Raw genomic sequence first — 24,263 nt, 5'->3', positions numbered from 1 at the left:
GTTTTCAAGAAACACCCTGGGATTTTTCATGACCACAGAGTCAGGACCTCTGTTTTACATCTCATCCAAAGGATGACGCCTTTTTAAAGTATCGTGTCTCTGTCACGATACTAAGGCATTAGGACACACAGACTGCAGAGTGAGTACCCCTTACTGGACCCACTAATACATCTTCCAGCAGCAACCTTAGTCTTTCCCAGGAGGTCTCCCATCTAGGTACTGACCAGGCTGCTGAGCTTTAGGGGGCTGCCAGTTGCAGGGTGATATGGCTGCTGGCGATAGTTCTTGTAGACACCTTAGCTCAAATTCTTGTACAGTATGTTTACACTCTAATAAATGCAACAATATAGTTTGTCACATATAAGATACACAGGTGAGCTTAGTAACATTGCTGTGACCTAGAGGAGTCTTAATTTCACACAATGACCTCTATATTTTTGTTAACTTGAATTAAGTACAGTTTCAGATCTTTGGTTAACTTTTAAAATTGTCATCAAGACTCAATTCCACTAGGGTCGTGGACTTGAATTGTACATGAGTGCCTTCTGGGCACTCCAGCGGTGCAGGTGGGTACCAGCTGCTGCCATGGGTGAGTCTGAAACGGGCTGGGGCATCCCACAGCCCAAGAAGAGAGTGATTCTCTTTTTGCACTTGGTGATGCAGAGACTACAGCATACCCTGGTGCTGTAAATCTTACAAATTGCTTAACGGTGGGGGGGTGAGGGGGTGAGGATGAGACCGTGAAATCAATGTACTCTGCTGTGAGATGACGATGCCTTAACAGGGAATCACATTTATTGCAGTGAAGGGAAAGCAGAAACAGGGAAGACTGTCAACAAAAAAATCAAGGCTGCCATCTGTCTGTGTACAATGCACTGACTGCATCGTGTATATGGAGAAAGGTAAGGGAATGAAGAGCTCCACATAGAATCAGGAGACAGATATCTTCTGGAACGATACGTGTATAATTAATCATTCAATGAAGAGTTATTATTCCATCGTTTTCCCTTGGTTACGTATACCTGTTTAAAAAAGGATATTTGGTATCGATTGCTTTTCCTCCTCCCCCCCCTCCACCATCTGCACGCTCGATGCTCTCTGCGGGAGTCTAGTGGAGACTTGTCGGACGGGTACCCAGTACAAATTCAGCGGTGTTGTTCACTCTTAGCCTGACAACCTCAGCGGGTTGGGTCAGTAATTTAGTCTTGTTGCTTCTTAGTGGAGACCGGCCGATCACGGGTTTTGACTGTCCCGTCTGCTCAAGCAAACGTGCTTGACACACAGTAGCGAGGTTCGGTCTTTGGATTTAACAATACCCGGTGTGTTATAACTACCGCGGTATGTGCCTGAGGAAGAGATGGTGTCCAGTCCTGCGGTGATTCTGCTCTTGATTAACGTGTTTTTTGTCTCATCATGTGTCGGTAGTCCTGTTCGGAAATGCTCTGGCGACGTGTGTTCGGAGCGGCCGCCTGTAGTTCTGAGTGAGTATCAATTATATCGTTGTGTTTTATACCGTCTTCACACAAAGAAACGGTCTGCGGAGCGGAGTTTTCTGCTTCAAGTTGTGTAACACAGCAGGAGTGTCGTCTACTTCTGAGACTTTACCATAGAGAAACACGGAGGTTAAGAGTGACTGTATATTTAGTTGCTCTGTTAATGAGGGACAGAGAGTTTCAGGTTGAGGGTGGGAACTACAGTATCTACCCCCTCTTCATAATGTCTTCGTGGATGAAAAGTTTCCCCTACAGGTTGTCTCTAACTCGGAAGGTAATAATGTTTCTCCCTGGGCAGATGTCTGGCAGCTCGGGGCTAGTCATATGACTGTCCCCGGGAGAAATGTACTGGTAACTCTTAATTACATTCGGGTTTCCTGATCGCAGCATGGTGCATTGTCAGAGAGCTGTTTACGGAAGGACGGGGTGGGAGAGACGATTAAACCTCATCTAAACGATCTTTCTAAACGTTTTCTCTGTATAACTTCGTTATAGGGTCATTAAAGTTCTTTTTTTTTGTGGTGCGTGTCTAGCTAACGCAACTGGGTTCTCTAGTCGGCTGTTTCTAACTGGCTACCACTTTTATCAGGACACGGACGCCGTCCTTAGTTTCCGATATGTTCACAACCTGAAACCCCTCGGCTTGCAGGCCGTGGCTCTGGAACATGAAGACTACCAGCTGCGGCACTGCTGTCCGCTGCCCGTGCTTTGGTGAGGGGGGTGTTGTGTAACTCGCCTTATGTGTTTATTAGCACACCTGCTTTTTGAGGCCAAGTTCCCTCCCTCACACACAACCTTACACACAAACACATTGCCACAAATGTGACGAAATAGAAAATAGATGCCAGGTTTGTCAGCAGTTGCCTCCCAGGTACAGAGAAGTGTTTGACGGTGCTTTTCACCCCAACACTTCTCAGAACTCAACTCTCAAGAAAATATGTAATATATCCTGTTTTATTGTTCCTGCTCTCCGCCATCGTCGTATTAAATACACCCTGTATGACTCTTGTATAGTTTAAATGGCGTGAGAAATTCTCATGTCCTCGAACTCGAGTTTAATTGAAATACCACAGTTCCTCAAGAGCTGTTGAAAGTGTCTGGCGGAATCTTTCCAAGGTTTCTTATCAAGCAAATAGTTACATGCTATTGTAAATACTCAGTGGGTTGTTATGCACCTGATAGCTTTGAGCAGCTCCTGCCTTTGGCTGTGTGGTTTAATATTTGTGTAGCGGTTTACACAGGCCTGGGACCATTAACTGCATGTTCCTCTTCATCTGAAGTTCAGCTTCCTCTCCAAGCAGAAGTGAAATTTTCTGCGCCTCCCAGAGCTGCAGAGAAGACACTTCAGCTCAGTTATATTGGAACGGGGGTGGCACAGAGGTACAACTGTCAGAGGTTGTAGAAGAATAACTGGTATTTTAAAACTTAAGAAACAAGAGGGGTTCACTTAGCTCTCCCACAGACTTGTCATTTTAATTTTGTTTTACTTTAACTTTCTCGAATTTTGTGTAACTTAAGCATCCATCTATCCGTTTTCTAACCTCGTCTCCCGATCAGAAGTTAGGGGTGCCAGAGTGTGCCCCAGCAAGCAGGCAGACAAGCCCGTTAACCTACCAGCATGTCCTAGGATTGTGGGAGGAAGCCGGAGCACCTGGAGGGAACTTGCACAAACATGGGGGGAAGAACATTCACACTCCACACAGATAGCATTCCAGGTGTGGAATAGAAGCAAGAGCTCCAGGCAGCAAAACAGGCCACTGTACCACCATGCGGGCATAAATTTAACATCCCTGGAATTAAATTCTGCTACTTCAACTACACGTCCAAGCCCTGTGACGACTTTCTATTGCTGTCCCCGTGAAGGGAGTGGTAATGAGCCACCAGTGATACCTCCTGTATCTTTTTTTTTTTTCCACCCCAAGGGTAGTGGGAGTATCTGAACGAGCTGCCCAGCCATGTGCTTGAAGCTGATACATTGGCTTCACTCAAAAAAAAAACATGGATGAGATCTTTTGATCAATTAGCTGCTAGCTACTTAACAGACCAGATGGGCCAAGCAATCAGCTGATGCCTGTGCCCTTCCTGTTGTGGTTCATCTTGATGGGAAGAAGTGAAAGCCCCCCATCTGGCAGAACAGAGAAGAAATCTTGCCTTGTGTATTCAGTTGTTAATTGCTTGTTCTTGCATAAATCACAGATTTCTAACTAAAATAGTCACTTGCTTGATTGCAACCCTCAGCCTTATCCGTTCACAATCCTCCCCAAATTTGCCAGTCCTTTTCAATTCCACCTTCCACGCCGAATGACTGTTTCCTGCAGCCTTTATGAAAGTCTTCCGTGCTGTGAGTTCCTCTCTCCAGTGCTCTCCTCCTGTCCTGTGGGTAGGAGTTGCAGTGCTGTTCCTCTTGTTGGTCCTTGTGGCCTGGTGTGGGAGTCCGTTCCCCTCCAGGGGGAACAGTGGTGGATCATCTGCGGTAGCTCTGGTCCCTGCAGTCGTCAAGGTCCTGGTTAGCCCCTGTGAATTACAAGAAAAGTTCTGAAAGACTGAAATGGATTTTTTTTTAGCGTTTTCCAGTGTTGGGTAATGATTCCCCAAAAAGAAATGCCTTGAGCAATCATGTTGCATTCATTGCTGGAAATTGCTTCCTTTCAGTTTTGTTTTGAGTTTTGGGCTCATCAGTGCTGAAAATGTACAGCTCATAAAAATGTACAATTAGAGAAATATGTTAAACCTTTATTTATAAACCATAATCTAAAGATAGGACCATTTTTACCTCTTTGGCAGTACAAGTGCGTCTTTTCTGGTTTCCAAATACAATCAAAATCGAATCTGAAATACTTCTTAAATGTTTTTTGAGTACCCAATGCTAGATTGCACCCTTAATCTTTATAGTGATTTTCACAAAAGACAGGTGACTGTTTTGCTGTGAGCAAGGGTCTTGGAAAATCCCCGTGTGAAATTTGGATGTCTCTGAATTTGTTTTGCGAGGGATCTTCTGTGAAAAGAAAACGAATGACCTCTGTGAGGTTACATTGCTGTTTAAGAGAAGGTCCAAGTACACTTCAGTGAAAGCAGATTCAGCACATTTTTATGCAATATTTTGCAGAGCTCATGCAGGTAAACAGGCCAGATGTTGTAATCAGCTGAGGTAGAAAGTTCAGAATATTTCAGGAGCAACCTAAAAACCATAGTCTGACCTTCTGCTGTTAAGCATTTGCTTGAGTCCAAGTGGTTTTGGGTGTGATGCGGTATATATTTTGCATTTTATTTTGAGTTCAAGCACCTGGGTTGTGAGCTCCTTTTAGCAAAAGGATCTTGGAATTTGGGAAGTCAGGAAAGCAAAGAGCCGGTCTAGGCAAACTGGTTGTGTAACAGTGTTTTCATGCAGCCTGGTTCCAGCTCAGCTGACTGATTCTCTTTATAATCAGAAGGCTTTTGATAGTTCCTCATAAAAGATTAATTCTCAAATAACTGGCTGTAGACATACAGGCCACTGATATTTGAGAGGGCGGAGTTGGAATTTTATTTAAATGTGAGTTTTGTTTTTTATTACCTTGGTCTTGAACTCTTGCGTATACCCTGTTAAATTTAATACCGAGAAAGGTAGAACATAGTTCTGACACCTAACGTGTTACCCTGTGTAACCAGCATATTCACTCAGGTAGCATAGTCAACAGTCAGATGTACTTTTTTCAGTGATGCCTCTTCAATTTAACATTAAGAGTCATTTGTCCTAAAAGAAGGTGCTGAAGGTGCTCTAGTGTAGTAATGAAAGATATGGGGCTCCAGTATTTGCACCTGTAGTTGTGTACTGATGAACTAAAACAGAGGTACAGTCATGTCACTCTTGCCTTAATCCTGTTAGATAAGGCAGATGTTTTGTGTTATAGCAGTTTTTCTGGGATCTATCCTGTGCATTCTTCAAGCTCCGAGCAGCCATACGAGCAAGACTTGCCAGCGGCCCTCTGCTCGATTGGAACCCCTCACTTGTCTTGTGTTATTGTGCCTTTCAGTCCCGGGTGACCTGGGAAACCAGCTGGAGGCCAAGCTGGACAAGCCCAGTGTGGTGCACTATGTCTGCTACAAGAAGACGGAGGACTACTTCACTCTCTGGCTGAACCTGGAGCTTCTTGTCCCTTTCGCCATCGACTGCTGGATTGACAACATACGGTGAGAGCGATCCTGAGGCCGTCCTCTCACTAGGGGCCCATACAAAACCCTGGTAATCTGTGGAAGGTTAGGCCACGACAGCGCATACACTGGCTAATGTTAGGAACTACCACTGTGTGACACTAGGCCTCTGCAAGCGGAAGGGACAGCTCTAACAGGACATTGTCCATGTTTTGTAGATCCTGAACCATTTGTAACCCAGTCCCACCCCATTCTGCTACTGCTCATTGCCTGCTACTGGCACTGTCCTTTGTGGTTGCTAACAGTTTGGCTGTTGATTGAAGAAGTATTTGGTTGCTTTGTCCACAGTATTTATACTGTGTTTTACAGCAGACGGTAAATGTACCAGACAGATTTACTGGTTAGTTGCTAGAGTAGTTCCACTGTAACTTTCCGTGTGGTCATGTTTTGTCAACCGTGATGGAAGTCTGTTGCAAAAGAACAACAACATACCAAAGGTATTTCAGGCAGTGATGTAATACAGGCCTGATATGTCACCAGATATGTGGAGATAGTTGTGGTCTGAAAAAAATAACCCCGCCTGCCCGTTGCCAGATGGGAGATGGGATTATCTGCACATCTATGCTGTTTCATAATAACTGATGCTGTCTAGCCATGCAATAAATCTGGTTTGCTTTCTCTGAGGCGCTGGTATCAGTTTTCTACGGTGTCCTGAAGTGAAAATTAATTTGTAAGATTATCTAACGCAGGCTTTGTACATCGTAACAATGCCTTGCCTGTGCTATATTTCATCATCTTTCAGAATATAGGTTTTCGATTTCTTATATCTGCTGTAATTCTCTGTAGCTTTTCATATTTACCAGTTCTAAAATCGATACTGTGTTATCTGCGTGATGCAGAGGCTCATTTCGTTCTGTTCTCTCGGAATTTGCACAGCAGCTTGCAGATGGTCAGATAGTTCCCCTATTTTTGGCTGATGTGTACATCTGGGCTTGTCTTTTGCAATCTGTCGTCACCCAGGCCAGTACTCAACCACTTATAAAGATCTGATGTGAATCATGACCACAGTGCTCCTATGGAAAAACATTGTTGGTTGGCGTTGTCAGAGTGTCTTCAAAAATGCACAAGTAAATTATTCTCGCCTGTTCATGTTTACACTTAAAAACTTTTCATACTTCATAAACCTCTGTTATAATTTATTTTAGGCACAACAATCTATCCGCAGAGTATCTCGGTCCAATTCACTATATTAAAACCCTTCTTTTTGTCAGGAACACAACAGAGATGTGTGCAACTAACACCCTGATATCACAACCAGCACTCTCAAAGCTTAGTTTTTGAGTTCTTTCTCAAGATCCAGGTCTAGCACATTTCATTTCCTACACTAACTCTAATTTCATTAAGCCCTCAATGAAATGGATTTTCTATCTTGATTACATTATGGATTTCCCTGGAGCTCTTTTCTGAAACTTTTTAGTAGGATGTAATACCTAAGTAAGACGCATTGACCTCAGAGACTGTGGTTTTGGGAGAGGAAGTCAGAAATCAAAGTAAAGGTTTTAAAATGATGTTACAATCAATGTACCAAAAACACAGGCTGTGCAGATTATGGTCAGAAGCTGTGTGGGCAAGTGATGGCAGGCTTTCCAATTCTCTGTAACACCATGGCAGATAAACCCTTAGGCATGACTGACAAGTGTATGAGTAATTAGTTCAGTTAGGACTCTGGGAGGACCTGTGAGATGAAAACTAGAAAGCCCTGTGTCAGTTGAGGCCAGTCTGATATTGCTCCCAGCTCCCTCATGCTTCTACGGCAGACTGGTGAGGAGCAGCTCTTTGTCTCAGGATTTATCAAATCAACTGGCTTCCTTTCTCCCCCAGACTTTCACACAGTAGTCTGGGAGAGCAGGAAAGACCTACAGCCCAGCAGATTAAGGGAACATTATTGAATATGGGAACGTTTTGGTATCTCCTAGGGAGAAGACTTTCAGAGGTGTAAAAAAATGTTTGCTTTCCCTCTGCTCCTGGTTTACTGACCACCAGTCAGTTGGTGGACTAACATCAGAAGGTCTGAGAGAACAAAGAGGGTGCAGGAACAAAGGTGTGATGTGCCGAAGATGCTTGTAGACTACATAGAAGCTGACATTTTAAACCCAACTCAGATACTGGCAGGAAGCCAGTGCAGTGTGGCTCACACAAGAGTGACATGATCACACTTTGGTGCAACAAGAGGAGCTGCAACATTGTGAACCTGCAGAAATGACATAGCTGTGCTGTGGGTAATGGGTGTCAGTCAGGTTTGGTCAGTTTCTGTGAATAGTTAGGACATTAAGCAAAGACAGAGACAGATGTTATTTCTGCTTCTCTCAGTGCAAAATGGTAACAGATCCTCAGAGTATCACTGAAGATCTAAGGAACTACCTGAAAACTATCCAGCTAAAATAGGCAAGGGAATACTGACTGTTCACAACAAGAGGTTCAATGAGGTACGTGAGCCTACAAAATGTTCGAGCAACTAGATGCAGTGTGCCTTTTATCTGTTCACCATGTTCAGTTACAAATGCAAATTTCATAAGTCATGCTTTTCAAAGCTGTGATTAAAGGATCATACGTCTTCCCAGCACAGAAGGAATCCAGAAACCCAACATGTGCTGTTTGATTATGCACGGTGTCACATGACTAGGGGCAGTGGAAAGCTTTCTTGCCCTGCAGCAAAAAAACAGCAAATGGAAAAGTCATAAGGCTCCCACGTGAGTCTTATTGCTTGATTGAAACCACATGTGCCTGTAATGGATTGATTTAGGCAAGATTACCTCTGTCATGTAGAGCCTGAGTGTGTAAATGAAGTAGAATGAAGAGCCAAGATCTAGAGACTGTAACCTGCCTTTTTTAAGTGATTGAAGGTGGATCCTCTGGTCTTCTCCTGGCACTTTTAGTTTCCTTAAATTAGCCTAAACCTTTGTGGATTGTGCTTTCCTGCTAACTTCCATGGAAATGTGGGATTTTATTTAAAAAGAAGCGAGCTGGTCTTGTCAAGAAAATGGTCTTGAAGGTGCTGTGCAGCAGGCAGTGTGACTTGGGTCCCAGCACGCTGCCCTCTGCATGTGTCTGTCTCTTCAACAGACACGTATTTTTGACACCTAAATATGCAACATATAACTGATAAATATATCCGTTTGCATGCACTTGGAAAGCTCGCTGAGGGGTGGGGGGTAGCCTGAGACGGAAGAAGATGAACAGGAATGTTGCTGCTTGAGTGACGGAAGGGTGCGACTTGTTGCCCACATTCAGGCTGATCTACAACCGAACCAGCAACAGGACAGAAGCCCCCCCCGGAGTGGATGTCCGGGTGCCGGGGTTTGGGCAGACCTATCCGCTGGAGTACCTGGACCCCAGCAAGCACGCTCTGGGTAAGTGGGCCTCACCTCCGCGCGCCAGAGGACTGCAGCAGTGGCGGTCTGACCCAGAATGCACTGCAAAGGGATAGGCCCGATTTCTGCTGGTGTGTGTAAGATAAGATAAGATCTCATTTGGAGCCCTATACAATTTCTCGCATTAGGATTTTGTCTTTTCGCATACCAAAGCTTGCTCTCCATGAGACACACAGACAGGGAGAGAAGCCTGGGGTCAAAGGGCGGGGTCAGCCATTGTACAGCGCCCCTGGAGCAGCTGGGGTTAAGGGCCTTGCTCAGGAGCCCAACAGAGTAGGATTCCTTTGCCGGCTGCTGGATTTGAACCGGCAACCTTCCAGCCACAGGCGCAGATCCTGAGCCACAGAGCCACCACTCCAACCCCCCTTTTTTTATTTTTACAGTGTTCATCTGTAACTTGATGTCGGTCCCCAGAGGAGGTGACTGAGTTGGTAAAGCAAGTGAGACCCATGACTTATGGAGCTGTATTTCTGTTCCAGGCATGTACTTCTACACAATCGTGCAGTCGCTGGTGGGCTGGGGATACACTCGGGACTACGACGTGCGCGGCGCCCCGTATGACTGGAGGAAGGCTCCCAGTGAGTAGTGGGGCCGGTGCAGCTGGCCCAGATGTTGACTGGTCATTCAGCACCCCTGAGTCGCATTATAAGTAGCTCCAAATTGTAGTTCTGTTTTGTGTGAACAAGGAGATGGCTGTTGCTTATTACCGGCTGTAGGTATTAGACAGTGGCCATTTGCTCGTTAACACAGCATGAAATGGAGTGCTGTGGTGTATTATTGACATACAACAGATGTCCAGAACAAGCTTAGATTGATTTCTCTGCTGGACAGTTGTGAAGTCTTGGGCTGTATGTTAAGGATAGAAGCAAGGGAACTGATGTCAGTCAGCTTTTGCTAGCACCATGTGGCAGTGTTTTATATAGCAGAATAAAGAGAAGCAAGAATTGTGGTTAAAACTGAGAGAGCAGGTTTATTTTCAAACCGGTTGGCATCGGTTCACACCAGACTGGTTCCATGTGAACTGAAGGGAAAGTGAAGCCCTGGGCTGGAATATGCATCTGGGTTCATGGGTTAATGACAACAATTTAATACTGTGAGACTTTGTTGAACAGTGAATATCGCATCTCTGTAGCACATCGTTTATCTCCAGCTCATCAACAAGTTACCAAAATAACCAAAACAAAAACTGCACTAAATTAGAGTAAGAGTGGGTACTACCTTTACTGACCTGCCTGTCCCCTACACAAGCCCGTTGGTGAATCATTTATACGTATCATCTCTGTGGATGTCCTGTCTGCCGGTTCTGTTGGCATAGCAGTCCCTCCACAGGGCAGCTGTTACCCACGTCAATTGTGAATGACAATCCACTCTTGCCAGGAGAACAAATACAAAAGCGTTTTGAAAAACTGGCCAATGTTAATTTGCTTAGGCCTATTTTTACATTTTGAGGGGAAAAAAATGTATTATTTGCCGTAGTTGGAGCTGTTTCTTTCTCTTTGAAAGATACCGTTTTCTTTCCCATGAACACTTAAATGGAGGGAGCACCTTGACAGGCGTTTTCTAAGCCGGAGTGACACCTTGACAGGTGTTCCTGTGTCTTACAGGCTTTTCTCTGGCAGTTCTCACACAGACATGGCCCGGCTGTCCGATGTGTAACATTTATTTCCTACAGCACATTCTAGACTAGGAACCTGTAAAAAAAAAAAAAAAATGACTTCGTGCTTTCCAGAAAGGAACCCGTAAGTCTGACCTCCAGTCAGTGTCTATTTACTCATTTTCACAAGCAGATGTCCTTAAGTGCTGAGATGGATCATGGCTGGTGTCACCAAGTCGCTGTCCATCACAGCACGTTGGTTTGTTTTTTCACGAGGAAGCTGTGCTATGTAAAGTCTTATGCTCCCCCCATAGATGAGAACCAGGACTACTTTGTCGCCCTGAAGAAGATGATCGAGGAGATGGCGGAGCACTTCGGAGGCCCAGTGGTCCTGATTGCTCACAGCATGGGCAACATGTACACCCTCTACTTCCTCAACCAGCAGCCGCAGGCCTGGAAGGACCGGTACATCAAGGCCTACGTGGCGCTGGGGCCGCCCTGGGGAGGGGTGGCCAAGACCCTGCGCGTGGTGGCCACAGGTACATCGAGCAGAGCCTGCGCTCCTGGAGGACTTCGCACCAGCTTCCTGGGCAGCTCAGGACTGGGAAAGTCGAGTAGTTTTAAACTATTACAGACGCTAGCATTTTTCAGTCTCGTTCTTTCAAGATGCACCATTACATTATCGTAAAGTCATTACTTCTCTGCTATTAAGATCTGTTCTTGTATAGGCATGTGCTTTGTATGATTTGTTTTTGACATTGCATTCTTTACTACTGAATGGGTATTATGTTAGACAGAAGTAGAGGTGATTGTGCTAAGTTCAGCAACGGTGAATTCATCACTATGTGGTGTATTGAAAGTGAAGAGAGATTATCAGACTGCAAAGAACAATATTCTGGATGTCACTTATTCTAGTTCGATTTTTTTATTTGAATGCACTCCCAGATCGGGCTTGCCGGTTTCGGATCATGTCAGCTTACTGCAAACACGCTTTTACGGAAAGGGCAGGAAGTGGGCAGGTGCAGGGAGCTCCAGCTCACTCGCCAGCTCTTTGTCCCAGTCGTGCGCTCCACACAGCTTACAGGAGAGCCAGCACTGGTTATTCTCCAGAGCTCCAGTACAGAGAGAAGTGCGAAACCAAGGGGTTGGATGAGTCTTTAAGAAAGAAATCCAAAACAAACTCAAAGCAGGGTTTCCAAACGTGCTACCTGAGGGAGAGGTCAAACATCGTACTTGACGACGACGACGATGATGATGATGATTTGGTTATGTGTGTCTCCATCCACCTGACATTCTCCTGTGTTCTTCTTCAGGAGACAACAACCGGATTCCGGTGATCAGCCCCCTAAAGATCCGGGCTCAGCAGCGCTCGGCCGTCTCCACCAACTGGCTGCTGCCCTACAGCCACACCTGGCCCTCGGACAAGGTGTTCGTGACCACTCCCGCCACCAACTACACCCTGCGGGACTACCAGCGCTTCTACCGCGACCTGGACTTCGAGGATGGCTGGCGGATGCGGCAGGAGACGGAGCCGCTGGTGAGCGGCCTGGACCCCCCGGGGGTGGCCCTGCACTGCCTGTACGGCAGCGGCGTGGACACGCCCGAGTCCTTCGTCTACGCGGACTTCCCCGACCGGGAGCCCAAGGTGCTGTTCGGGGACGGCGACGGCACCGTCAACCTGCTCAGCGCCACGCAGTGCCGGCGCTGGGTGGGGCGCCAAAAACAGCCCGTGGAGCTGCAGGAGCTGAGGGGCAACGAGCACATCGCTATGCTCCAGAACGAGACCACGGTCAGCTACATCAAGAAGGTGCTCTTCTCGCCCTGAGGGCCCGGTGTCAGACCAGCACTGACGCCCGGCCAGGTCAAACCATCTGTCACGGTGAAGCGCAAACAGCCGTGTGTTCTCCAGTGCCTCCGGTACATCGTTCCTCAAACGATGCCTCTTTCCAAGCCCGTAGTTGCCAAGGCCTGTTTTGATGCTTTTTGTATTCGATTCCATTTGTCGGATTTACAGATTTCCCTGTACGTCGACGCAGACGCGCCTCAGCACAGCTAACTTTGCCAAATCTCTGTCATGCCACGACTTCCACGCCTCAAGAAGCTGAAGACGCATCTCCAGCTGTAACAGGGTGAAGCACAGGGGGGGTGAAACTATGTTGTGTGTGTTTCGGGTTGCAAATTTAATCGCAGATGAAGCCATTCTCTCTAGAGTGTCATTTCAGCACAGAAGGTGTTTGAGCTGCAGTCCCACAAAGCTACAGAAGATTAAACTGCGGTATTGGACATTTTAGCACATGATATTTTGGAGATCTGATGCAATCTGTTGGTGGACATTATCAAATTTTCAGCAGAAAAGCAACAAAAAAAAAAGTTTTTAAGGAATTTCCTTTACAGAGGAACACTCCGAGTGAGCTCCAAGCATTGTTTCTCCTTTTCCTCATTTACTAATCCAGTGCCGAGACTCTTACCTGCGCTTTTGACTAAATTATACAAAGTGTTTGGTTCATCCAATTTCTTCTCTCTTGTTTTTTTTTTCCTACCTTTCCTTATACGGGAAATCGTTAGTCGAGTGCGCTGGCGGCACAGTCTGCGGCGGGGTTGTCAGTTCGGTGATGTTGGTGAAAACTGTGTCTAAGGGGTCTGTGAGGAGTCGCATCAGGCCCGCCAGTGGTGAGCGCTCCTTTCTTCCCAGAAGGCACTGTGGCAGCTGCGGTGTCCTGAGATGTCATTCCTCCACCGAGCACTTGGCATTCACATTCACTTTTTAAATATCCACTGCCAATTTCTGACCACACTTCTTCTGAGTGTTCGCACTTGAACTCTTGTCACGTACTGCTGGGGGTGGGATCTGTGTGCCTTTCTGCAGTGCTTCAATTACAGCCCCACTAGCCATGCAGTGATGTACATTTATAAATACACAATAATTTATTATCTTTTCACAGCCTAGAGAGAGTGTTGCACTTTAATGCCACTGTGCAGAATTTGATTTTATTTCTGTCTTTATTTCCCTGTTTGAATAAGTCCAAGTAGTGCATCTAACATGCACTAGAGTTCACCCATGTCAAGCAATTAGCTTTTTACACATTCATTCTGCTGCAATGATACTTTTCTGTTTTGCAAAGGTCTTTCCACTGAACCTTTTTCTACTTTCTTATCTAGTAAAAAGGAGTGACAGGGCTTTTGTTGCCTCTGTGTTGGTTTTTAATTTTTATTCTCTGCACCTTTTCACATTGAACAAATTTCTTTATTAATGTGTATAAACTGTTGATCATAGTCAAATTCAACTAATTGTGCTGTGTGGCTTGAATGCTCTAGATTAATGTGGAGAGGTTACTCATTTGAAGTGGTTAAAAGCACCCTTGTTACCACCAATTTAGAAAAACAAATGGTTTAATACAAGAGAATCCCTTAACTTTTTCTTTTATGAAATACAATGAGAATGATCTCTAGCTATTGTGCAAAAATACCAGAATTCTGTTTGGTATTACTGTGCTCAGGACACTACTAAATGAAAAATGTATGTGATGATTTTATGCCATAGCAATATGTCAGTTATATTTTAATTATTGACACGAGATGCTCCAAATTAGTTTTTAAACTATCCTTAATCGTGTCCTGTTCCACTCCCAATTGCTTTCTAGAGGCTTGTAACCAATTTTTGCTGCATATACAGGAGGTTGTCAAGGGGAATTTAAAAATGTATGTTTTTCGTTCATGGCCACTTTTGGAACCTCAGTAATGAGTGATGTAGCCTCCCCGTAGGTGAAAATGACCTGGATTCAAATCGGCTGCCATGAGTGGCTCACCCAGTCCAGTCCGGCACCATGGGTGTTGGGGAACATGTCTGAAAAAGCCCTAGAAAGCGGATCAGACTCTCTGCAGATGTTTCATCTTTGCAGTCTGGGAGCACTTCCCCTCTCTGATGTTTATTTCAGGATATGTGTGCTTTTTACTTTCTCACCGTAAAAGGCTGTAGCAAGTTCTGGATTCCAGCGAGAGAAGATATATCTTATCCCATTTGCCGGGTCATGAAAAAACCTGCAACTAACTTCGCACATTGCAGAGATCCGAGTGCTTACAGTGGTCACGTAGACAAGAGATCCTGTAGGTGGCTCCATCGCATCGGATTACAGCTCTAGAAGCTACAACACCAGTAGCAAAAACTGTACAGAGAGTACTGTGTGTAATATACAGAGCTTCAGTTTGTCTGTAGTTGTTCAGTTCTGCATTAGACTACTGCTGTTGGAAAGGATTTGGAAGCAAAAGTCTCCCTTTTGTAGTATGCATGTTCAGGGCTCTTGTTTCACCCTCTCCAGTTTCATTGACATACAGTAGCTTGTGTAAACGAGCTCATCATTTAAGAAATCTCAGCAGTCATCTTTTGCTTTTAGACCCTTGTTTTTGCGTCAGCGAGGCTGTATTTTGGATTATAATGTAGACTGTACAGTATTTAAGCGTTTACTCTACTAGACAGCTTTTCTTGGTGGTTGTAAAGATGTTCTTACCTTTATTCACTGTGCCCTAGATATGTCTGTTACATGGAAGGGATAACTGTGTCAAAATGGCAGTTATTTCCACTCCACTGCGATATAATTGCTGTACTGTTCACAAACCATGTGCCTTGTCTATTTTTTCACATCTTTTGTAACAACATAAAGCTGTCTTTACTAGGGGTATTGAGCTTTTTTTCCCCTCTTTGTTGGGCTAAGTGCAATGCCAGATGTGCTGTAATCAGGACAGATGTTTCCTTTACAATATTAAACTGGTATGAATTCAGAACTCTTCCTACGTCAAGTCTTGTTGATAAATTTAATTTTAAAAACGTTTGGGAATTGGGACAGAACTGCCATTTCTGCTTTCAAAACATTTTCTATGTAATGAGATATGTTTGTTTTTTAAGTGATTAATGACAATAGAAAGAAAATTAAACTTGTTATATATGTGATAAATTATAATGTCTAAGATGTCTCCTTGCATAAAATATCATCATCACATCAGGATGGACTAGGTATGTTACATAGGGAAATGATTATGTAAAGTTAAGCTCACAGCATCACCCACTGAGACAGGAAATGTAGTACTGTACAACAGATAAAGAGCAAGATAATAAGGAAGAAGCTATGAATATGACTGTTGCAGAGTTCACTTTTAAAACAGACAGGACATGTCTGTAGTAACACCAACAGTGCTGTTGGGGTACAAAAATGAGGTGAAACGAGCTGGCAGAGCTGCACAGGTGCCATTAATTCATTTAAAAACTAATAAAAGCATTTCTCACCATTTTGTTATATTGAACAGCTGAAATGATAACGATAATATAAGTGTGACCTCTCCAACTTAGTCTTCCAGAATAACCATTCAGTTTTCTCTCGTTTTAGTCTTTTTCCAGCCTCGGGTCTGCTTCTTTGTAGAGTGGGAAAATCTGTCCTATTAATGCACCAAAACCTAACTTCATCGTCAAAGACCACAAGGGTTAAGACCACAAGTCTCCACGGTGGGAAGAAGCATGAGCAGATGACCTCAAAGAGAGAGATGGGCTGAAGTAGTCCTGTTTTGATTGGTCCATTCGCGTATGGCCTTGGCTGCTGACCTTCTCGTCAGACCTGCGCTACAGCGTTTAAAAAAAAAAAAAGGGTTGCGTTTTTAAAAACAGCTGTAATCGCATGATGTAAAGATGTTTTTGGAATCTGGTATCTCTTAAGTGAGGTGAAGCACATGCACATTCCTCACATTAAATTGTGGTCTCAAAAAACCCCCGGCTCTCTCATGTGACACAGCTGCTGTGGCTGCAGAAGTGCCAGTTCCACCTCGTGGCGGAATGGTTTTGAAGCCATCCGTCATTGTGACAGGCTTAGTGCAATACCTGGAAATGCAACGGAAACGCCCCCCTCCCCCAAGCAACGGCTCGGGTTTATTGCTTGTTAAGCAATACTAATGAAAAAGAGTTACTATGGGGAAAAATCTACCACTACAATGACAATCCTGGCAGAAAAAACATAACAAAAGCCACAAGGATGTAAAATTCCTTCTTTTACTTCCAGGTCTACCACATCCTAAAAACTGATCATGTTCTAACCATTTCAAACTCTTTTCATTAATGAAATTTGATAACACACTTCCTGTAGTCGTGTTTACTACTAATAACTCGGCATATTTAACTAAGATGATTGTGTATGTTCCTGCACTCTACTTCCAGACAAATCTCCTCCACCAACATGAGCCAGTTACCGAACACTGTGGAAAATAAGCAATGAGCTATATCACAAAAAACATCCCAGCTCAGGCCAACTGAGATATGAGTGTTACAGCAGAACGAAACACATACTTTATTTAGTACATTTAGCGAACCCATGGGTAAAAGATACTGCAAAGGGGAACTACTAGAGTCACGGCAAATAACACAAGAAGCTCCATGTGCACAAATGTTGTGTAACTAGTGTCTTAATTGTGGACAAAGCAGTAGCATGCAGTTTGTTGCGCATCATTCAGAGTTACGTTCAGTTACACAATTGATTGCCTCGATCTACACCTAGGCTTTACAAAATCCCACAGCCCCACCTGAGATGTGAATACAATTTGTATGAAGAATTAAGAAAGGGTGATTTTGGCAGTATTGAGCAAAGGCTCAGGAGCTGGCGAGAGACCAGCAACTACATCAACTCACTTAAGAACAGAAAACGTACAACATGACCTTAATAAATGATTAGAGAAGCAGCGGACATCTTTTCTGTATAAAAAGTAACATTTATTACTAAGCAAATTGAAAATATACTCTATTATGTAATGAAATATAGTCATTGGTTACATGGATGCCAGTTTATCTGAAAGGGGGTTTACCCTCCGTTTCACAGTGGATATGTCAGGTTCACCTGTGCACCTGCAGGTTTGCTTTTAATGTTTTCAAGTTCACAACTTACTTACAATAACTGTAGATTTTAGCCAGATTTTACTTCTGAACTAAGTAAACTTGTTCTTTAAAAAATATTCTACATCTAAAGTGACTGGGAAATCCCAGATCTAACAAACCGGTGAGAGAGAATATTTGGGCAATTTTATCGTCCATATTCTCTCAACAGTTTGTCACGCAGATAAAAGAAGTGCTCAGGGCAAGGACTGCCTGCTCCGCTCTTTGGAAAAAGCGTTTCCAACCATTGGGCGTTGGGAGAGTAGATGAATGGAAGCTGGAAGATCCACATCCCACATCCTCAGGAGATCCAGACTCCTCCTCTCAGCGCAGTGGGAAGGAGAAGACCTTGTTTCCAGACTTGCAGCGGATGTCCTCACAGGGCACTGTGAGCTGGAAGGCACCGTCTTCATATTTGTCAAGGATGGTCTACAGAAAGAATTTCAAGCACTGCCCTTAGTCTTAGGACCTGCGGAAACACAAAACTGGCAGAAAAACTACAATGCAGCCACGATCGCCCTGTAACCTTCCTGTGCCAGTCTTGTCTTCCAATAGTGAAACTCTTAATGCTCTCGGACTGTGTACAGGCTTCTCCCTCTCCTTCTGTAAGAGCTAGGCAGTCTGCTGTGAGAGGAGTCTGTACCCATCAGGATGCCTGGCAGAACTGCAGGAGCAATGCCACCACACACACAGGCCAGGCCTGCCCTCAACCTTAACCCCGCCCCCCCTTAAAATCCCCGGCCTTACTCCAGAGCTCCAGAAATGATCTTCCTGTAAAACTGCTGTAAATCTCCATACAAAAATACAAATATGAAGCCAGGTTACCAAAGTAAACGCTAAAAAAACAATTAATGTCATATACTAGATATTAAGTTAACTTTTGCAGGTTTATCCTGGACAAATATGCTTAAATTGCTAATGACCTGTTCTTTCATCTCAACACACTTCGCCTTTAGCAAGAAGCATGTTGATGTTTCTCTAGAGATGCAGGAAACCATTAATAATGGATAAGAAAGCCTAGTTCCTAGGACACTGGTCCCACATAGGAAGTCTGCCCTTCCAAACAGGGACTGAGCTATATTATCTGGATCAGTGTTGACCCTCTCTAATGTTTAGGTATTACGTTTCTCTTTTTAAGTTTCATTTTAATTTATACAACACCCTCTTTTTACATAACTCCAAGCGTAACTCTTAATGTCCTGCCTAAGTCCAATTGGATAAACAACACCAGGCCCACTTAACTGTGTAAGGTATTCCCCTATCCTAACCTATTACTTTAACTAAAGCACCTGCCTTGTAACAGTAATTCAAAGTACAAACCAACTGAGGGTGCAAAGACTACAGCCTTGAAGGATGCCAGAGGACAAACACACCTCCTTTAGCACCTGGGCTCACTTCACAGTGACAAGGCTTGCCTCTACAGTACGTGCTGAAGAGAGTTTGTATGTGTGCCAATGGGATACCCCTCTCCACTGCATCCTGCACATGAAGTCCGGGCAAGAGGATTACCTGCAGCTCCTGACAGCACATTCCTCTCAGTGTCTCTGTGTAGTCTCCCACGCACCAGGCCAGGCTCACGTGGAACGATGGTTTCTGCCCCAAACAAGTCAAAGCCCAGCTGGATTTACACCTTCACAACTGAATACTAATCTGTTTTTCACAAACGAACAAACATGAGCCAATGAATACTGAATATTGTAAATGTTTCATACAAAAATGACAATAATGACATTTTACACGCTTACATTCATAAAGCAAACACTTGACCTAAGATTGCATCCGTGTTTAGAAAAGTGATGCGCTGTAATATTGCCCTCTTGTGTCCTTTACAAATTACTGCACCCAATTCTCAATTCCTTGCACCCTGCTGTCACGACAGAGCTACCTGCAGTAAAAAGTAGGTAAGCCTTATACCTTTTAAATTTCAGAGCAGTATAGATACAGACCGAAGCCGAAAACTATATTCAGGTTTTACGAGCTGCAAAGCTTTGGAACCAAAAGATCTGAAATACTCTGTCACTGTGCTGGGGGGCTGGGAGAGGTCCTGACCTGGTAGAAGGTGCTGAGGCGGAACTCCTGCAGGGTCCTGTCAATTGCTCTCACCACCTCCAGCAGCTGCGGGTGTCCGGCGGACACCTCCACACCCAGGAAGGTCCTGCAGAAACAGCACCGAGGTCGAGAGAGGTCTGACCAGCAAGACTGCAAGCTCACAATGTACCACCCTATGCACAATTACAATCCAGCAATTTAAAGTCTAATGTGGAAACAGCAAAGATATCTAACACAACCTTATAAATATTAGGTTCCTCTGGGTTTCATATTGCCGTTTGTCTGAATTACTTGACATGCAAGACCTGATTGTGATAAATCATGTTGCGATCACCACTGACAAGCAGTACCTACCAGTCTGCAAGCTGGAGAATTACCCAGTATCACCGTGAAGTGAACAAGCCCACTTGTTCAAGCGCAGCAGTGGGAGTGAGACAGCCCTTCCTGCTCTCAGGGTTAATTGTCCCTTCCTCCCCCTGTTCACTTTACTGTGTTACCAGCATGCCCATCTCTGGCAAGCTTGAAGGTCGAGAAGTCAAGCATGTGGAGCGTTTCACCAGAAGCCTTCTTCACTCCTCCCCTTTGTGAGGAAACCACATGCAGCCTCCAAAACCAGGGAAGGATTTCCAAGCTACTAGATGGTGATATCATTTTTAACTGTGACTTTAACTGTTCTTTACAACACTGAGTTTCAGTCTTAACACTGCAGTAAATCACAGTCAAGAAAAGCCTGCACGCAGAGGGAAAAGCAGTTGGCTAACCAGAAGACAGGTGTTTAGAACAGGTATTTCAGGTGATCAGAATAATTGCCATATTGTCAGGGGTGCTCACATTAACACAGCAGGTCTCAAGTGAGTCTTGACAGCCCTACCCTTCAAAACAGGCCCTACCTGCTCTTCTCCTGGTTGGTGTAAACATTCACTCTGTCCGCCACGCACATAAACCTGCCAAAAGATTACACGGCAGATCAAGACCTTACATCACGAATATAAAATCCTATCTGTAAGAAAAACATCACTGATTAAGTTAGCTAGGCTGTCTGGAGGGCAAGTAGATTTATTTCCAAGTACAGGGCTAAATAACAGGACAGCTGTGAACCATTACCTAGAACTGTTCCAACACTCCTCTGAAACATCCATTATTGATCTGTTTGCTACTTGACAGATTGTGAGCTTTATAGTGAATTACAGGAGAGTTAGAATCAACCGGAACAATGATGCAGCTCTCACTGTCTAGACCATAGGAACACAGTTACATGGCACACTCAAACCATGGGCAAGAGCAGTCAACCAGAGAAAATCTGGTCACTGTATCGGTGAAGAAACACCTCTCCCTCTTTCTCGGCAGTACACTCAGTCACTGTTGTTATTCCCAATGCATGCTAAACGATCAATTGCTGCACTTATGTTACTTTTTTAATAGTTTTTAAGCCCTGATCATGTCAAGCAGGGCCCTTCTAACCCCATCCCAGGAACACCCACAGAATGGTCCGTTAAGTTAAGACTTACTTCTGGCAGTTTGCAAGCTCTTTCTTGAGAGACAGTACAAAGGGATCTATCCAGTGATGGCGCAGGACAACGGTCTGCGAGAGGCTGATGTGAAACTCGTCCGCTCTCTTCAGCACCACCCCATGACCCTGTGCCGCCCGGGCCAGGACCTCTACCAGCTCCAGGAAGCTCTCGTCTGGGGAGTCTGGATAGAAGAGAACAAAGGCTTCAGGAAACGACTCCTGATACACTGATCCGATGTTTCTGGGATGGTGTTTTGAGTGACAATGACCCATGTGATTAAAGATTAAAACTCAATGAGCAAAGGCTGTCACAGACAACCTACCAGGCATATATCAAGTCACAGAAGAGTCATTGCTGCATTGGCCAACTGGATCTAACCCAGCTTTGGCAGGGCTTGATGAACCAGACTCAATACCTTGGGCAAATGCAGTCACAGTGGGCTAATAACACAGTCCAGGCTTGAACACATGCAGCTCTAAATCCTGGGCTCTTAGGAAGCTCTCAAGGAGCCCCTTGATCCATTTTTACCCCTTTACCCTTCATCTTCAGTGGCACTTGTCAACTATAGAAACGCCTAGCCAAGCCTGAACAGGCCAAGGGCTGGCTGGCTACTGCATTTCTCCCATCTGCCTTCAGCGGATGTGCCAAGGGTGGGTGTATGAGTGCAAGGAGGAAATAAGAGCATACTCTGAGAGTAGTGCTGGAAAGCTTTTCTTTCCCAGTGCCTGCTGCTTAGACAATGGCAGTAGAGAACCTGACATTGCAGGTGTCATGGCGGATTCGAAGGTCACACAAATGCCAAGGGGAGCGCGAGAGTGGGGGATAAAGTCAGCCTTCCCCCCGTCCACTTACACGGCAGGTACACGTAGGTGGCCCAGTTCCCGCGCTCGTGGCCGAAAGAGCGCATCCGACCCCCATGCCTGGAGGGATCCGGCAGAGCCTCCTCCTCCGACCCCTTGAACATGTCCAGCACGCTCCCCGGCACGGGCAAACGGGCATGACGTCCAGGGGAGGGCACCTCATCGCTCTCTCCCGGGCGGCGGGGGCCGCGGGCGCCGGACTCCTGCTGCTGGAAGGATCCCGGCTCTCTGGAGGGGGGTGGCAAAGCGGAAGCACTCTCACTGGCGCGGGGCAGCAGACACAGGAGGCAGTGACGAGGGCGAGGAAGGGCTGCCCGCCCCCTTGCTTTTCTGGCAGCAGTGGGGATGACAATAAAACTCACTGCATGGCGTCACGAGCCAGCTCGGGCTTCCTAACCTGCAGCCCGCTAAAGCCGAGCCACCAGAAACACAACCAAGGCTAAAGCACCTGTTTAAAGTTGCGAAGGAGGAAAATGCAAGTTCAATGAAACTAGGCCCTAACCCACTCCATTTGTTTTTATCATCTATACCATTCGTAAAGGAGCCGGTAAACTCTGGAATAAATCACACCACTGTTCAGCAGCAGTCTCCGCCGCATGCCTACTTGTCATGTAAATGTTTTTGTTGTTAATCCTGCTCAGATCATGTAGTGTATTACAAAAGCAGTAAAACTGACAACTCAAGACGAAGTCTGGCTTTCCTGTCAACGGCATCCTGCTCCATACTGACGAGGTAGAAGCCATTCATACATTCTGTACCCTTGTATATCTTATTTATCTATTATCTAAACGCCAATCTCCCAGTGAAATAGGAGCAAAACAAACCCCATTAAAAGGCAGAATGTGGTACGGACCGGATAACGTGTCTCAATAAAAAAAAAATCTAATTATGTTAAACAGTAATAAGAACAGCACTGCAAAGAGCCGAGGCAAATTTGTCACAATAAACTGAATTCCAGATACACGGCAGTGTACTGCATAGGTGTAGATCTGTGTAAGAGGCTGTGTCAGGACTGTCACACTACACTCGAGTGAAAGTGCGTCCATTCGCCTTCATGACCGTTTAGTGAGTCGCTTTATCCCACTGCTACAATGAACAGCGGTCACACTTCAGGTATCACACCTGAAGAAGGCTCAACACCCTTCTGTATACCTTTTCAGAATGGGTATAAAACTTGACCTGTTCTTTTATAACAGACCGTTCTTAAAACTTAAACCATATTTTAGAAACCGTGTTCAAGGCACTTTTACTAATACACACCACAAAACCGTGAACAAAATTAGTACCACGATTTCGACAACAGGGGTTACTTACAGAGGTGTTGGAGTAAATTTCGGCCGTTTTAAATCTGAAGCGCTATCGTTTAGGAGAGTTTCACTTTTTCGCTTTTTCACAGCTAAGCTGTCCTCCTCTTCTTCTGAGCTGCTGCTATAACCAACCAACATGCCACCGCCGACGAAGGAAAATATCTTAACATCAAATGCGAACTACCAGAAAAAGTCTTAAGCACTTTCAGTCGAATAACAATATTCAAAACTCTTCACTCATCAAATCATGGATACAGATTCATACTTTTAAAATAAATTCTAACCCAGACACACTTCCGCCCCACTGAGCTCCGAAATTGCTCAGGCTTTGAACTTCCCGTGTACCAACACACCCCGCACTAATAGTTCCGCTTTGCGTCCGACGCCGGCCTGGGTATAGGTGTAACACAGGCAGCTGAGCACCTGGTTTTGATGGTACAGACAGCAACACTGATACATAAACACGAAGATATTTCTCGCACATTAAACAATGTGACCACAAGCGTGCTTTATAAGATTTTGTGAATTTGTGTTTATTTTCACCCCCCCATTTAGCTACAAATTGTCAAGGACACCTCCTGCAATAAATGTCTACTCATTTGTCGTTTAATTATAAGAAATGTAAGGATTATCTGAAACGGACAAGCAGATGTCTGTTGTCTGTGATATCACATACTTTCCTTACACTGTTCTATGGATATTGTTGCAGATCAATTGTAGTAAAGGTGACTCTCTGATATCCTCTGGGTTAAAACTCCAGAACTCTGGGCACAGCAAGAGATGGCTCTGTCACGTACAGAGTGAAAATGAGCTTGGGGGACATATAAAAGACCAGAGTCAGACAAACGAAGGTTATGACTTGGGGAGTAGACAGATAAAAAGTAAGAGCGGTACTGAGCTTCCAACCCATGTAGAGCCTTGTGGGTGAGCCTTAGGATTGTGAAGTCGACTCAGAACCTGATAGGAAGCCAGTGCAAGGACTC

At 44.9% G+C, this 24,263-nt stretch overlaps 2 protein-coding genes across 3 annotated transcripts; one reads left to right on the top strand and one right to left on the bottom strand.

The window, feature by feature from the left end:
• Positions 1-1,114: 1,114 nt before the first annotated feature.
• pla2g15 (phospholipase A2, group XV) lies at positions 1,115-12,561 on the top strand. The gene is made up of 6 exons (XM_015339820.2): positions 1,115-1,481; positions 5,507-5,663; positions 8,916-9,034; positions 9,535-9,633; positions 10,964-11,188; positions 11,963-12,561. The coding sequence occupies exons 1-6, from the start codon at positions 1,358-1,360 to the stop codon at positions 12,472-12,474; spliced, it is 1,236 nt and encodes a 411-aa protein (XP_015195306.1). The 5' UTR covers positions 1,115-1,357; the 3' UTR covers positions 12,475-12,561.
• A 4,390-nt stretch (positions 12,562-16,951) lies between these two features.
• On the bottom strand, positions 16,952-23,624 carry usb1 (U6 snRNA biogenesis 1). Of its 2 annotated transcripts, XM_015339817.2 has the most exons (7): positions 23,288-23,623; positions 21,966-22,201; positions 21,111-21,294; positions 20,493-20,546; positions 19,603-19,708; positions 19,063-19,146; positions 16,952-17,982 (listed from the first exon to the last, which is right to left on the bottom strand). In XM_015339817.2, the coding sequence occupies exons 1-7, from the start codon at positions 23,416-23,418 to the stop codon at positions 17,878-17,880; spliced, it is 900 nt and encodes a 299-aa protein (XP_015195303.1). In that variant the 5' UTR covers positions 23,419-23,623; the 3' UTR covers positions 16,952-17,877. The 2 variants fall into 2 exon arrangements, with proteins under 2 accessions (XP_015195303.1, XP_015195304.1); XM_015339818.2 differs by lacking the exon at positions 16,952-17,982 and having other exon boundaries at positions 19,117-19,203; positions 23,288-23,624.
• Between the last annotated feature and the right edge of the window lie 639 nt (positions 23,625-24,263).

This window comes from Lepisosteus oculatus, chromosome 20 (genome assembly GCF_040954835.1).
Source record: "Lepisosteus oculatus isolate fLepOcu1 chromosome 20, fLepOcu1.hap2, whole genome shotgun sequence".
In the NCBI taxonomy this organism is placed as follows: Eukaryota; Metazoa; Chordata; class Actinopteri; order Semionotiformes; family Lepisosteidae; genus Lepisosteus; species Lepisosteus oculatus.
Note: the sequence above shows the minus strand (reverse complement) of the source record. Positions and strands in the feature narration are given on the sequence as shown.

Excerpts from the sequence above, each read along its gene's own strand:
- usb1 (XM_015339817.2), bottom strand. The coding sequence starts at position 23,418 with ATGTTGGTTGGTTATAGCAGCAGCTCAGAAGAAGAGGAGGACAGCTTA. Across the intron at positions 22,202-23,287 it reads AAATTTACTCCAACACCTCT|AGAGCCGGGATCCTTCCAGC; the intron begins GTAAGTAACCCC and ends ACCCCCCTCCAG. Across the intron at positions 17,983-19,062 it reads TGTGCTGTCAGGAGCTGCAG|ACCATCCTTGACAAATATGA; the intron begins GTAATCCTCTTG and ends TTCTTTCTGTAG.
- pla2g15 (XM_015339820.2), top strand. The coding sequence starts at position 1,358 with ATGGTGTCCAGTCCTGCGGTGATTCTGCTCTTGATTAACGTGTTTTTT. Across the intron at positions 9,035-9,534 it reads CCCCAGCAAGCACGCTCTGG|GCATGTACTTCTACACAATC; the intron begins GTAAGTGGGCCT and ends TTTCTGTTCCAG. Across the intron at positions 11,189-11,962 it reads CCTGCGCGTGGTGGCCACAG|GAGACAACAACCGGATTCCG; the intron begins GTACATCGAGCA and ends GTTCTTCTTCAG.